At 34.1% G+C, this 15092-nt stretch overlaps 1 protein-coding gene across 1 annotated transcript in view; it reads left to right on the top strand.

Annotated features, from left to right (window-relative positions):
* Positions 1–5313: 5313 nt before the first annotated feature.
* Positions 5314–15092, top strand: part of LOC143249419 (protein tiptop-like) — a 106380-nt gene continuing 96601 nt past the window's right edge. Inside the window, exon 1 of the mRNA XM_076499247.1 lies at positions 5314–5597. Within this exon, the coding sequence (XP_076355362.1) occupies positions 5558–5597 (40 nt within the window). The 5' untranslated portion in view covers positions 5314–5557. The remainder of the gene's footprint in view (positions 5598–15092) is intronic.

Raw genomic sequence — 15092 nt, 5'->3', positions numbered from 1 at the left:
TTACTTTGATATTTTCGTGGTTTACTTGCATATCTGTACATAATAAAAAAATTATGGGTAGTTTCAATTAAGGGTTAAAGGTGCCATCTATACCAGAAACAAGCTAAGCTGATATTATGTAGTCTGTCATGACGAAATAACTATAATCGGTAGTCTGAAAGACATTAAAAACACAATCTTTTAAAATTTATTTTGTGTGTTTGATATTTGGACCGTAATTTACATGTTTTCTCTGCAAAATATTAAAGTCCTTCCGATTGTTATTTGTTTGTTGTTTTTTTAAATCTGTGGAATATACTAAAAAAAGGACGTAATTTTGGGTAATGATTTTCTATTGTTTTGCATTCAATTCATTTAGTTTATTGTAGAAATTATGTCGGTAATGAATTAAAAACAATTAACAAACTTATTAAGCAGTTTTAATTTCAAAAGTTCATACATTCTTTCTAATTCTTTATTAGAAGTTGTGTGAATTAAGTTTTTTTTTCAATTGTCTATCAAATCTAATAATTTTGTGAAGTTATATGCCCTCACCTCAACCAACTCCAGTTGCTCAATGCAAATTCGAACGCTTATAATGCTAAAAACAGGGTTTTATTACCCGTGATGGGTAGAGCACAGAGCCCAATGTGTGGTTTTATGCTTAAAAACTAACTTAAAATATATAAATTACCCTAAACACTCAAAGGAAAATTTTAAAATCGAATCTTTAACACCAAATCTCGTTTTAGGTTTTGTTGTTATATTTTGTTTAAAGTTTTTAGAACAAAAATTATTTTTAAAACAATTTTCTTTTGAGTGACAATTATCAGCTATTTATGTCTTGCAGTCGCTAAATATGTTATCCCACAGGTCTTCCACTTTGATATTATGCAAATTTTATAAATTGAGTTAAATGAATGGGGAAGAGAGATAGCAATAATAAACTTCCGGTCTGAATGCTTATAACGTCGAGAACTAGGTTTTAATGCTTGTGGTGGGCGCACTTTAACAGAAAGGGTTTGTTTTTATAATGCGGTAAGTTTTATACATTTAGTTTTATTATAGGCGAAAAGAAAACAAAGAATAAATTATTTTATTATTGCTTCGGGGCGACTGTTATCAATAGAGATTGATTCATTAAATATCAGTTATAAATAATTAAATTTGATCGACATATCTATATGACTTTAGCGCCATCTATCAGTTGATTAGTGAGTATTAAAGATAGAACAAAAGCTCTAATAATGGCAATAGCGTCAAAAAATAATTTCCTATCAGAGTAAGGTTTTTATTAAGAGTGAAACATAAAACCAATGTGGCTATCAACATAACTAAATAAACATATTTGTCTTTTTCTCACGCTTTTAATTATTATAATTATAATACATTGTTTTAACGTTTAGATACCTATGTACTTCCCGGTGGCACGGGGGTATGTCTGCAGACTTGCAACGCTGGTAGAGAGAGCGCGGATAGCCCATTGTGCAAATGTGTGCTTAACTTAAAGAAAACAAGGTCGCTTAGTTCTTAATATGTTCGGTTAGCTTAGGTCGGAGATTTATGTTGGTTTAATTATACATTGTTAGCTAACAATAAAAAAATCATTTTATAATAAAATATAATAAATTACACGTGAAAAGTCCGGCATGGCCAGGTGGTCAAGGCGTTCGACTCGTAATCTGAGGCCCTGTCAGCCATGGAGGCGTTATGATGTTACGATCCATCCCATTATTCGCTGGTAAAAGAGTTGGCGGTGGATGGTGATGACTAGCTGCCTTCTCTCTAGTCTTAAACTGCTAAATTAGGGACGGCTATCGCAGATGGCCTCGCGTTGCTTTGCGCGAAATTCAAAAACAAACAGAGAAGTGAAAATAAAAAGTATTTACATTCGATATACTGACTAATGTAACTAATGCTATTAACAAAGGCAAAGAATAAACACCTGCGTTTGTCTTGAACCATGGTCATTGATGTATAATTGTTTGGAATCTTGCTATCTGTAACTCCTATATTTAATAAAGAATTTGTATTACTGCACGTGTTTTTATTGTTGTTTATTTCTTCCAAATGCCATATTTTTACTCCAACATATTCGTATTGCTGCTTTAACACTACCTTGAAACTTTAATAACACTTGGTGAAAATATTTATTTAATCCAGAAAATACAATGCATTGATTGATTGTTTGGATTTGGGCACAAAACTACACAATGGGTTATCTGTGCTCTGCTAACCACGGGTATCGAAACCTGGTTTCTAACGGTGTAAATACTCAAACATGCCGCTATGCTACTGGGGGTGAAAATACAGTGCATCGATTCTGGTTAGTTGTAAACGTGTATCTTAAATAATGAAGCGGAAATGTATACTTTTTGGTCAATATGCGTGTTTGTTTAACCTGGAAATTTTACTGTACACATTTGTTATTATATCAGTGTTTAAAGCGAATAACGACTATTTCAGCCATAAGGATGCGCTGTCCTGCGTTATTTCTTTGTGTTTGAGCCAGAAAATGCGTTGCACTCATTCCGCTTGTTATTCACACGTAACTATATCATGCTCGCAAGAGTTGGCTAGAAGCCAAATAAAAGCCGTCTTAGGATGTCATGTGACTTTTCAATTAAAACATTGACATCTGAGTGTCAACATTAAAATCTGCTACTTATTTAAGAAAATCTGCTTTGGTGAATCGTCGAATTATGTTTTTATTACAACTACTAGCAGAAACGTTCACTTTATGGATAACTGTTTGTGCTACTAATAATTAATCAGTATTCATAAATCATTGAAAAACATTTGGAAAAAGCAAACATTAAATAAAAAGATTTTTCTGGAAAATACTATACTGGAAAAATGTTCGGATTATGCTAATATAAACTGTGATGTTTTTATATATTAGAAGTGGTGCCCTTTATTAAAAAAAATAGTTTCTTTTTTGTAAGAACTCCATTTTTAGTATGTATTTAAAAATTATATCAATAAAGATATAATCAAATCCTCACGTACAGTCCTAGTTAAATTCGTGTTCTGTAATTTAGGAAAAACATGGTTGTTGCACATAATAGTAGTTATTTTTCTAACTGTCCGAATTTTGAATACCCAAAATGCTAATATACCTGTACATTTCTGTTTGTAATGACATTCCGTAGATTACGCTACACCGTAATTATTAGTGTGACCACATATATAGACGCTGCATACGTTATAGTAAGATACGTATGTTTAGAATCATGGTTTTTAACTACTTATTTCTTCCGGAGTTGCAATTAAAAATACCTTAAATCTGGATAAAATAATCTTCTATTTTAAAATATTACTACTCGCAAGTGTTTTAAATGCACCACTTTAGAGACAAATAATGGATATCATATTGATATTTTATTTTCTTCATAACGATATTACATGTAAGTAATGTCTGAAGACTTGGCGTGAAACGTTGTCATCATTACAAAATAATGTCTTCCATCTGTTTGAGAATTTTTCCAAATGATTTGCTTTGAATTTCGCGCAAAGCTACACGAGGGCTATCTGCGCTAGTTTTTAATTTAGCAGAGGCAAGGCAGCTAGTCATCACCACCCACCGCCAACTCTTGGGCTACTCTTTTACCAACGAATAGTGTAATTGACTGTCACATTATAATGCCCCCACGGCTGAAAGGGCGAGTATGTTTGGTGTGATGGGGATTCGAACCCGCGACCTTCGGATTACGAGTCGACTGTCTTAACTACCTGGCCTTCTCCAATGAATATTTTTCTGATCTACAATTATGCTCCACTTCGGTGGCTGAGTAGTAAGCCGGAAGGCTTATAAACCTAAAAAACCGGATTTCGATACTCGCTTTTGTTCAGAGCATAACCTATTGTATAGCTTTGTGCTTAAAAAGAAACAGACTTACTACAATGTAGTGTAATAGCATTATGAAAAACATATATTTTCTAATGGAAGATACACGTAATTTAAATGATTGTTTATAAACATGAAAACGTGTACATAATTACTTATTTGGACATTTTAAATGGGCCTGGCATGGCCAAGCGCGTAAGGGACGGCTAGCACAGATAGCCCTCGAGTAGCTTTGTGCGAAATTCCAAAAAAACAAACAAACAGACATTTTAAAATAAATTTGTTTTCGATGTTTAAAACTTCAGACACATAATATGGAACACAGTTTACCATTGCATTGATTGGAAGATGGTGCAGTTGTATTACGTGAAAGTTAAAAAAAGAGAAAAGGCGTATTCATAATTGAATCATATGTAGTTTGGAGAATTATACTTAAGTTCCTGGCGCAGTATGACCAGATGGGATAAGGCGTGCGATTCGTAATCTGAAGGTCGCGGGTTCGAATCCCAGTCATACCAAACATCGCTCTTTCAGCCATGGGGGCGTTATAATACGACAGTCAATCCCACTATTCGTTGGTAAGAGAGTAGCCCAAGAGTTGGCGGTGGGTGGTGATGACTAGCTGCCTTCCCTCTAGTCTTAAACTGCTAAATTAAGAACTAGCGCAGATAGCCCTCGTGTAACTTTGCGCGAAACTTAAAAAAACAAACAAACTTAAGTTCCTGGAATTTATGTGAATATTGGTAATATAATTCTGTTTTGATAAGAAAAAAAATTACAGTATATTCATTAAAAACTTCATGCAAACAAATTGTTACTAGGTGGTGAAAGGAAATCGGAGGATGTCAGAGGTCAAAGGTTTGAATCTTCTCATTGGACACGCCTGTCTTTTAAGCTAGAGAGGGGACGTTGTAATGTGAAGATCAGTCTAACTTTTCGCCATTAAAGAGTAGTCCAAGAGTTAGCGGTGGATTGTACTGCTTGGCTGCCTTCTCTCTAGCCCATCACTTTTAAATTAGGAACGACTGTCACGGATAGCCCTCAAATAGCTTTGTGCGAAATTTACCAAACAAACAAATGTATAGAAATTAAAGTGATTAATATATCTAAATACCATAACATTAAATTAGTATTTGTTGGTATCGCAATATGACCATAGTAGTTAAAGGTTGACTTAACCATTACCGGCTCAAAGCACACTCTAGCGTATGGTGTAGTCCTGTGATTATTCACAGGTAATTAAATCAGAGGATGCGCTGAATACAGTTTTGTTTCTCTGCGTATGTGTTTGAGCCAGAAAATTCAGTTGTATTAACCCACGTTTATTCATACAACGCTGTAGTTTCGTTACTACTCCTTTGCGCGAGTGGCCTTTGTGGTTTTGTTTTTTCTTCGTCATTTATTCAATTATTTTTGTGAGGCTTGACAGATGGGCGGAACATCTTTGGAAAATAAGTTCTATTCCTGATAGACAGATTAACCAATATGTCATTATAATTTTACCGCTAGATGGCTCTTAATACGATCCTGACGCCAGATCCACCGCAAATGTTGGTAACTTCCCATGATGCTAGGCACACTCCCAGCCTGTCAACCTGACGTCAGATCCTTACTCTCAGTTACTGAATGGAAGGTCGGCAGAGGACTACACAGTAAACTCACCATTCTGAGGCGCTTTTCGGTGAAAACGCCTGTCACTTTAAACGGAATAGTACGAAAGTCCGTAGAAGCATGCCGAGACGCAAACAAGATCGGCCGTTGAGGATGAAATGTAAGTATTTTTTTGGGATTTTTTCGTGTTACTGTCTGTAAACACGAATTTCCTAGTCCCATAGGAACAAACGGAGGTTGCTGTGAGAAATTAATGCAGTGATAGGTGTCAACTTCTTAAGTTGGTTGTGTTGGTGCAAATGTTCTCTGGAAAGTTTTATTTTTGTTTAAATATCCGAATTATTCTATCTTTACCAAGAGTGGAGGTTTGATTCCTGCAGAATTTCTGTATCCTGCTGCCATTTGCTGTTTATTCATTTATATCAAATCATTGAATTGTGGCGTAAAATTCAGTAACATGTTATTTTGCTCCCTTGTACTGCCTATCTAATCTGTTTTGCAGCAGCCATCAGTTATTAATTATTCTACAAATAATATAGTATATTTAAAGAAACTGCTTAAGTTAATCTGTGTTTAAAATTTGTTGAATTAAAACTTGGTATATCACTCTCGGACATACTGAAAAAAAAAAACATGAACATAGACCATGACTGACGCAAGCCATCAGTGAGACGCCAATTTCATATCAGTGTTTCTTGTTACCTCACGGCCTTACTAGCCCAACTCTCTGGAAGCCGAATTTATACTGTTGAAATGGAATACCGTTTGGTTCTAACATTTTCTCAAGTTTCTCTGTCACGCAACTTTAGGTTTAACACGATATGATAATGTTGTGTTTCCTCGTATGAACCTTAACGTGTTTTCCTCGTCTGCTGAGAATTCAAAATGTGCTCCACAATACCGTTAACGCAGTCACATTAATCGGTAGTATAACTAACTACCAGCTGCATTGCCGGATCTTATCTCTAATCTCTGTAAACATTACCATATTATCTCTGTGATGAATTTCCTGTGTAATAATGTTTACCTTGTTTAAGTATCCTTGTGTACAATAAGCATTAAGTTTCACCACCCCTTAGTTTTATTGTGTTTTATAAGGTGAGTGGTGTGTTTCATACGACTATTAATAGACTAATAACAGTACAAGAATAAACATTCTTTCCAAAACTTGATACGGGTTGTTTTTATGACTATGCAGAATTAAACCTAGCGATCCAGCTGTATGTTGTAACAAAAATAATCCAAATAATTCTGAAAAAGAAGTTATTTTTTATTCATAAATAAGATTTAAATAGGTGATACTAAAATCACTGAATTGACGTTAACCTGAAATTAATTCGGAGTTTCAAAAATGCACTCGGTTATTTTCTTTGTGAATTTTGTTCCGCTTAGATACGTAAATTTCAATATGAAAACTTTTTATTGGTTTCTTACCAAAATCAGAAAATAATGTCTGGTATATATTTTCTCAGTTTTATTGCATATAGTGTATTATTTTTGCCATATTACACATGTAAGACGCTCTGTTGTTGTAACTGATGAAATATAATATATTGTATTTTAATTTGTTAATCCTGTATTAAGCTTATAATAAGAAAAACGTAGACCAGATAAATAATAGTTAATAGTGTTTTAATTAGAACTTCATTTGTGACACAATGTTAAAAGAAATCATATATCTGTTCGATACGTCTGTTCAGTGCACGTTCTGTATCTTTGTCCACACCTTTATGTGACTATCTATCCATCAGTTTTATACATTTATGTTTTTTCTGTCACTCTGTCCTTTGATCAGTTAAAATATCTAGTTATTTGTTTTGTTTATATATCCATTTCTATTTACCCTTGTTGCCCATAGTATATCTTCCATTCTATGAATTGCTTATTCTTCATTACTTCTCTCCCTGTTTAAAACTTACATATGTAGGTATCTCTTTCTAAAGGCCCGGCATTGCTAGGTGGTTCAGGCACTCGACTCGTAATCTGAGGGTCGAGAGTTCGAATACCCGTCACAACAAATATGCTTGCTCTTTCAGCCGTGGGGGCGTTATAATGTGACGGTCAATTGTTGGTAAAAGAGTAGCCCAAGAGTTGGCGGTTTGTGGTGATGTCTAGCTGCCTTCCATCTGATCTTACACTGCTAAATTTGGGACGGCTAGCCCTGGTGTAGCTTTGCGCGAAATTCAAAACAAACCAATCTCTTTCTAAATATGTTCTTCCTTCACATTACTACACATACAGGCCTATTTTATTCAATATTATTGTATAAACTAAAAACAACAAGCAGTGTTTCTTAATGCGTATTCATTGATACTTTAAACGTTATTTGAAATTACTGGTTTGTAAAAATAAAATTTGCAAATATTTTAATTAGTAAAAAGTCAATTATGTAAAGTACGTTATTAATTTTCTTCAGTGTTGCTGTTGTTGTTTTTCACAGTTAAAACTGTCGATACAGTATTTTTAAGTATTATTTTCAAACTTAATCCATATTTTAAAATATCAATTCGTATGGCTACATATTCAATAAAACAATTTTACTTATGTACAAATTTGAAGAATGTTTTATGTTATTGTGTTATTTTTGCATGGCATGTATAACAACAAACCAAGTTTTATTATGCTATTTATCTTACGTTTTTTACAATCGCTGACAAGTATGGTAATATTGTAGAAACGTTTTTGTTTTCCATTGTTGTTGCGTTTGTTGCCCGCATATCTAATGATAAGTGATTTGCTCATTTATTTTGTCTTGAAAGAGTTAAATATCACAGGTTTCACCATTTATTTGGATCACAAACTTTAAAAATGAAACCATTCAAAAGTAAAGGAAGTTTGGTTTAAATTTCGCGAAAAGCTACACGAGAGCTATCTGCGCTAGCCGTCCCTAATTTAGCAGTGTAAGACTAGAGGGAAGGCAGCTCGTCATCACTACCCACAGTCAACTCGTGGGCTACTCTTTTACCAACGAATAGTGGGATTGACCGTAACCTTATAACGCCCCCACGGCTGAAAGGGTGAGCATGTTTGATGTGACGGGGATTCGAACCAGCGATCCTCAGATTACGATTCGAGTACCTTAATCATCTGGCCATGCCGGGCCGTGAAAAAAAGTACACAACAGCGTGATTTTGTTAAATATATTTTATGCTGTGTGACTGAAAGTATACTTGAAATATTCTAACGATTAGTTTTCAACAGGTAAACATTTACATTCTATCATTATTTTTTACGGTATGTTCTACCTCGTGATCAGTATCACATCACCTAATATACGATATATTTTCCACATAATTGGGCCAAAAATGGTATTGACATTTCAACCATTTTGTTTCAGTATGAAAGCCGTTTCGTTTATTCAGTATTTACGATGTTATATATTTGCGTATCTACGACTGCTACAAGTAAAATTTGTATTTAGTTCCAAATTCGTGCCTTACACAACGGAATTCTTAATTCATTTAATGATGTATTATTGCGCCCTGAATTATGTTGTCTCAGAATCAATATATTATTTATACGCCCCCCAGTGGCACAGTGGTATGTCTGCGGACTTAAACACTAAAAACTGGGTTTCGATACTGTGGTGGGCAGAGCACAGATAGCCCATGTGTAGTTTTGTGCTTAATTCTAAACAAACAAACAAAAATCTTCTTTATACGCTTCATATATTCGCAAATACCAAAATATCAGTCAGCCCATATTAACTAGACAATTACGCTCAGCGTTCACACCTTCCCTTGTAAACAACCCTAACCCCGGTAATTCAGCTGTGAGTTTTAGGAATTATATTGCTAAAACCGAGTTTTGATACCTGCGTTGGGCAGAGCACAGATAGTTCATTCTATAGCTTTGTGCTCAAAAACAAACCAGCAAATAACTTGTCGGGACATCAAAAGCAAAGTATTTGTGGGAATAAAAAATATTTAACCATAGTATATGATTAATACAAAGATGGTTCCCTGCTATGTTGATGGTAAATTTCGCCACGCGACAAGACAAGGCGGGTCCAAACAGTGCAATAGGCGATGACAGATCTCGAATTGGTCACCTCCTCAGTCGTTAATACGGTGATTTACATGCTTGTGTGTGAGTGTGGCTGATTAAGTTGAAGTTCCTAACTCTCTCGAGATTTATGTAGTTTTAAGAATTTGGAGTGGGAATGCAAGAACAATGTGATATTTTCCATATTTCTGCTACATTCCTGCCAACAGTTGATATTTATTTTGGATTAGGAGAGTCATTCTAGCGAGAAATGCCAATGTCATAAAGTACCTGCAAAGGCGGCTTCGCGACAGCAATTCGACTTTATGGTCCGGATACGTTCTCTCTACACCCAGTAAACCTTTCACCTTATCCACGTACGTGAACGTACTTCAGATGGGCTTTATTTGATTTCTGTTAAACATTCTCTCTAATCGGGTTATTGGAGATGTCTCACCATTGTGTTGTATCACAAAGTTTTTTGTTGTTGTTTTTTTTTCTGCCTCTTACTTATATTTAGTTTTTCACAAACCCATGAGTCTCATCAGGTAACTCACTGTTTATCTATATAACTGGCTGTGTATATACATAGCGACCAGTTGTTAAATCTAGTTATGTATTTATGTCAGTAAGCGTTTATTATGTATTTACTAGCGTATAGCTTGTCAAAAGCCCCCCAGTGGCACAGCAGTATGTCTGCGGACTTAAAACGCTAAAAACTGGATTTCCATACTCACGGTGGGCAGAACACAAATAGCTCTTTGTGTAGCTTTGTGATTAATTACATATAACAAACAACAGCTTGTCAAAAATGGTGCGGAAAGAACTACCACTACCCCGTCGTATACCCTAACCTTACGTTTCATAGCTAACCAATATAAATACATTTTACGATATCAAGCTTGGCTAACAATGAGGAGAAAAGTGCAGTTGAGGCAGACAAACATCGGGTTTTTGTGGGTTTTTTAACCAGTCAAAGTTAAGATCATTCATAAAATGAATTCGTAGCGTATTCATATGGGTAAGAAATCAGTTAGATCAACAACTTCTAATAAATAGAAAGGCCAGTGTGTTTTGGTAACGCGATATTTCAATAATTGCTTTTATGCCATGTTGCTTAGCAACAAAAATATAACCTAATATCGTTGTTGGTTTATGTACTGAAAGTATGATATGAAATGTATAGACAACAAAACTGGAAGAGTATTTGTTTATTTCTTAATTTAGGCTTTCTATTTATTAAAGAGTTCTTCTAATTAAAATATCATTGATATAATAGAAAATAGCTTAATTCAGAAACGATTTAAGTTTAAATTTGAATCCATATTTTTACATTCATGGTGAATTTTATGCACTTGATTATATGTATGCTAGGTGACCCCACATTACTTCTTTACTTTAGGCTTATATACCAACACTCATTACACTTATAAGGTTTCACAACACCTTTCCTCCTTATGGCCCCCTTACATCTCGTCACTAAAATCATAACGTGCAAACAATAATCAAACTATTTTATCTGGATAAATTAATTTATTAATTAATGAAATAACCCAGGAATACGATGCCACTTTCATTGTTTGGGCAGAACAGATAGTGGAATAGGCAAGTTGGGTCAGACTAAGCCCAGTGATGATTGTAATTACTCGATGAATGTTTTATTTTCTACCTGGGTCGTAGTTGATGTCTTATTTTTTGGAATTCTGGCTCGGTGATTATCCAGTATGTCTCTAGCTTTGAGCATTTTCGGATATTACTTGTTGTTTTTTGTTTGTTATATTTGAAAAAATGGCAAAAAAATGACTTTCAGATCAGAGAACCAGTTTTCTTTTGCCGTTATTTCATACGTGTGGATATATATAAGTTAATGTTAAATATATGTACGTAGACACACAGTATAGTAACTACAGATGTATTTTGGATAATTTGTTATTTTGTTTTTGTTTTAAACAATGTTTTGATGATTTGACGATCTTTGATAAGCAGCATTCAATTATTTGTCTAAGAAAAATTTATTACGTCCTCAAATATCGCATTTTATTACAAATATTCTAAACCAATTAGATCTTTGATAAATGTTCTCTTGCTGTTCTTTTTTATAAGGAAAGAACAAATGTAACGAGAAAAACAATTATTGTACACTTGTTAAAATGTCGAATATAATTCTACACATTTGAAAATTTATCAGGCGGCTTTCATGGTGTTAGATTTTCTTATATTTCTCTATTAAGAAAACGGCTTCGACAGTGTTTGAAGAGTAATCACGTGTTAAATGTGACCAATATGAAAAAAAAAATCATCTTTTGATTTGTATAATGACCATTACTTATTCGAAATTTGTATCAAAACACCCTTTTAGTCGTAGAGGCGTGTAATGTTCGATCAATCCCACTATTTGTTGGAAATGAGTACCACACGAGTTGGCGGCGGGTGATGTTGGCTAATTGCCTTCCCTCTAATATATCATTCTGTAATTAATTACGGCCAGCATAGATATCTCTCGTGCAGATTTGGTCAAAATCCATAACAAACCAATCCTTCCAAGCTTGTTTGTTTTGAATTTCGTGCAAAGCTACTCGAGGGCTATCTGCTCTAGCCGTCCTTAATTTAGCAATGTAAGCCTAGAGGAAAGGCAGCTAGTCATCACCACCCTCCGCCAACTCTTGGGCTACTCTTTTACCAACGAATAGTGGGATTGACCGTCACATTATAACGCCCCCACGGCTAAAATGGCGAGCATGTTTGGCGCGACGGGGATGCAAACTCGCGACCCTCGGATTACGAGTCGCACGCCTTGACCCACCTGTCCATGCTGGGCCACTCCTTCCAAGCATTAGAGCAAACTGTTATTGTGAATGTGACACAGGGAGGGAGGGTTACCTTCAGCTGCTGCTTTGTTTAAATAAAATATACTGAATGTAGTCAAAGGTAAGAAATGTGTTATAGTAGAATAAGTAGGAAACTAATAACTTTAGTGTACGAAAAGGACTCATCACTTCTAAAATTGTTGAAAAAATGGCCTGATAATAACACTTGTAACATTTTGTGTTAATGTTGAGGATCCGTATTTATTCTATAATTTAATTGTTGGTTATTGTGCTCTGTCTTTATTAGTTACATTTATTTTAGTTAGTAAATTAGTTACTAAATTTAATTAAAGTGACTGTTAAGCTACTTGAATAAAGACTTGTTTAAGTCAGCAGCAGTTTTGTTAATTGGTACAGTACGATATTCTTACACTACTAGCTATACATATGAGTTTGATCGTACTTAAGCATAAAGCTACACAATGGGCTATTGGTGTTCTGCTTTCCACGGGTGTCGAAACCCGATTTCTAGCATTGTAATTTCCAGACATGTCGCTGTGCTACTGAGGTGATGTACATATGAGTATCATACGTAGCATTAAATACATGTAAACGAATAACGTGCATTTATTTTATTTAAATTATTAAAGCTTTATTATGGTTCAATAAATTTTGTTTTAAACGACATATAAATGCCTTATGTCATTTATGCCATACCTGTGAAATAAAAGGATTTTCATCCAAATATAAACTAGTGATATCATCAGTAATTTATGCAAATTAGTATTATCAGTAACTAAAATCTACTCTTTATTACAGCTCTTAATTAATAAAAAATAAACCATAAAATTCAGAAGAAATACAACTTCTGAAGGTTCTATTTCAAAACAAAAATGGGCCCGGCATCGCCAGGTGGTTAAGGCACTCGACTCGTAATTCGAAGGTCGCGGGTTTGAATCTCCGTCACACTAAACATTCTTGCCTTTCAGCCATGGGGGCGTTATAATGTCACGATGAATCCCACTATTCGTTGGAAAAAGAATAGTTCAAGAATTGTCGGTGGGTTGTGATGACTAACTGCCTTCTCTCTTGTCTTACACTGCTAAATTAGGGAGCTAGCTTTGCGCAAAATTCAAAGCAAAAATGAGGATTTTCTAGCTAAGAGTGAAACTTAGAGATTGTTGTTTATTTTAAAAACACCTTTAAATAAACTGAGAGTTGAATCGCTTGATAGCTCAGTCATGTTAATCTGAAATATTTAATAGCCCTTGGACCATCTTTAATTACTTACAGCGGCATAACTATATATACAATCCCCTATAAAATGTAATTCGGCCCTTCCTTACATTTATTTTCTTATAACTGTATTTACAATTGTGGATGATTGATACCATTAACGTAACTGAAAGTTTAAAAGTAAACTAAACTTAAAACAGCATTTAGTATTTGTTTTCGAATTACCCATATATCAAGTTTCGGGAAGCTAAGTTAACACACTGGTAAAAGCGAAATACATAGTTGTAGAAATAGTGGAATTATAATTATTGTATTAAATAAACGTTATTTACACTACAGACTGTTACCTTTATATGGCGTATATTTACTTAACGTTAAACTTTACCAAACATATATTTCACAGTAAGAAAGATCTATCAGTGCTTTTCCATAGATAACATTAAGCTATATTTTTTGACAGAATCAAAATAAAACTTTAAGTATGTTTTCTTTATATGACGTTTCTGTTAATTGAAAGCTTCTGGACATAGTGTTTTTTCGTGTTATTCTTATTTTAAAATTTATAAGCTAAACTGATGTATTCATGAATTCTGTAACCATTGAATATTTCAATAGAAGTATTTCTGTGGTTATCACATAACTTTAGGAACATATCTCTAAATATGTTTCAGAAAAATGTCCATTTTGAAGGATAGATGCTAACCATTGAAAAATACAGAATCGTTTGGTGGGACTTTTCTGACTTGCTGGAAAGCTGTTTAGAAACCTGACCATTTTCTTCTTTCCGGTAGTTTAGGATTTCTTATCCAACTGAAGGATAGAACGTAGCTTTGAATTATACGTCATTCATTACGCTATCGTATAGAGTGACGTTTTGTTGTTAAAGGCCAACAAAATAGACTTTGGCTTTTCCACTAATAGTAACAAAAAATATTTCATTTATATGATATACATTTTGGAAGAGCGCCACACATGTCATTATTTTGATGTCAACAGTTACGTGATAAGTTTATTAACTAGTTGACATAAGAATGATAAAGGTCATGTTTATTGTGCTTAAGGCATGATTGATTTCATGAAGGTATCAAGTAATCTGATGATAATGCAATTCCTTATTTGACATTTTAACATAGAATAGAGGAAAAATTTAACCCTTATTTTAGGTTTACTTGTGAGATTTTTATTATTCCAGGTGTTTCTTCTAGACAGACGTAAAAAAAACAACACAAAAAAACACCAAACATGATTAGGAAAGATATTAAGAATAGTAAAAATGATACAAAAATTACTATATGCATATTGACATTAGTTATAAAATATTTAATAGATACTTTCTCGGCTAAATTTAATATGCTACTGTAAGAGTAAAATATTATTGACGTGTGCAGGGCTGAGCATATCCGGAGGTTTTTATAAAAATATCGGGGCCACACTAAATACACAGTAAACACTGAGGTCCCGAAACAATGAATCTATCGAAAACATGATATTCTGATTACATTGGAAACCAGTGATCTCGGAAAAGAATACGGATTGAAGTGATCATGCATATGGAATTAGATTTGTAGAGAGCATTGTAAAATATGTTTGATCTAAAGAAACAGACGTTAATCTATGTAGAAATTGTG

Source organism: Tachypleus tridentatus, chromosome 1 (genome assembly GCF_004210375.1).
Source record: "Tachypleus tridentatus isolate NWPU-2018 chromosome 1, ASM421037v1, whole genome shotgun sequence".
In the NCBI taxonomy this organism is placed as follows: domain Eukaryota; kingdom Metazoa; phylum Arthropoda; class Merostomata; order Xiphosura; family Limulidae; genus Tachypleus; species Tachypleus tridentatus.
The sequence above is the reverse complement of the archived record's forward strand: the minus strand, read 5'-3'. Positions and strand labels throughout refer to the sequence as shown.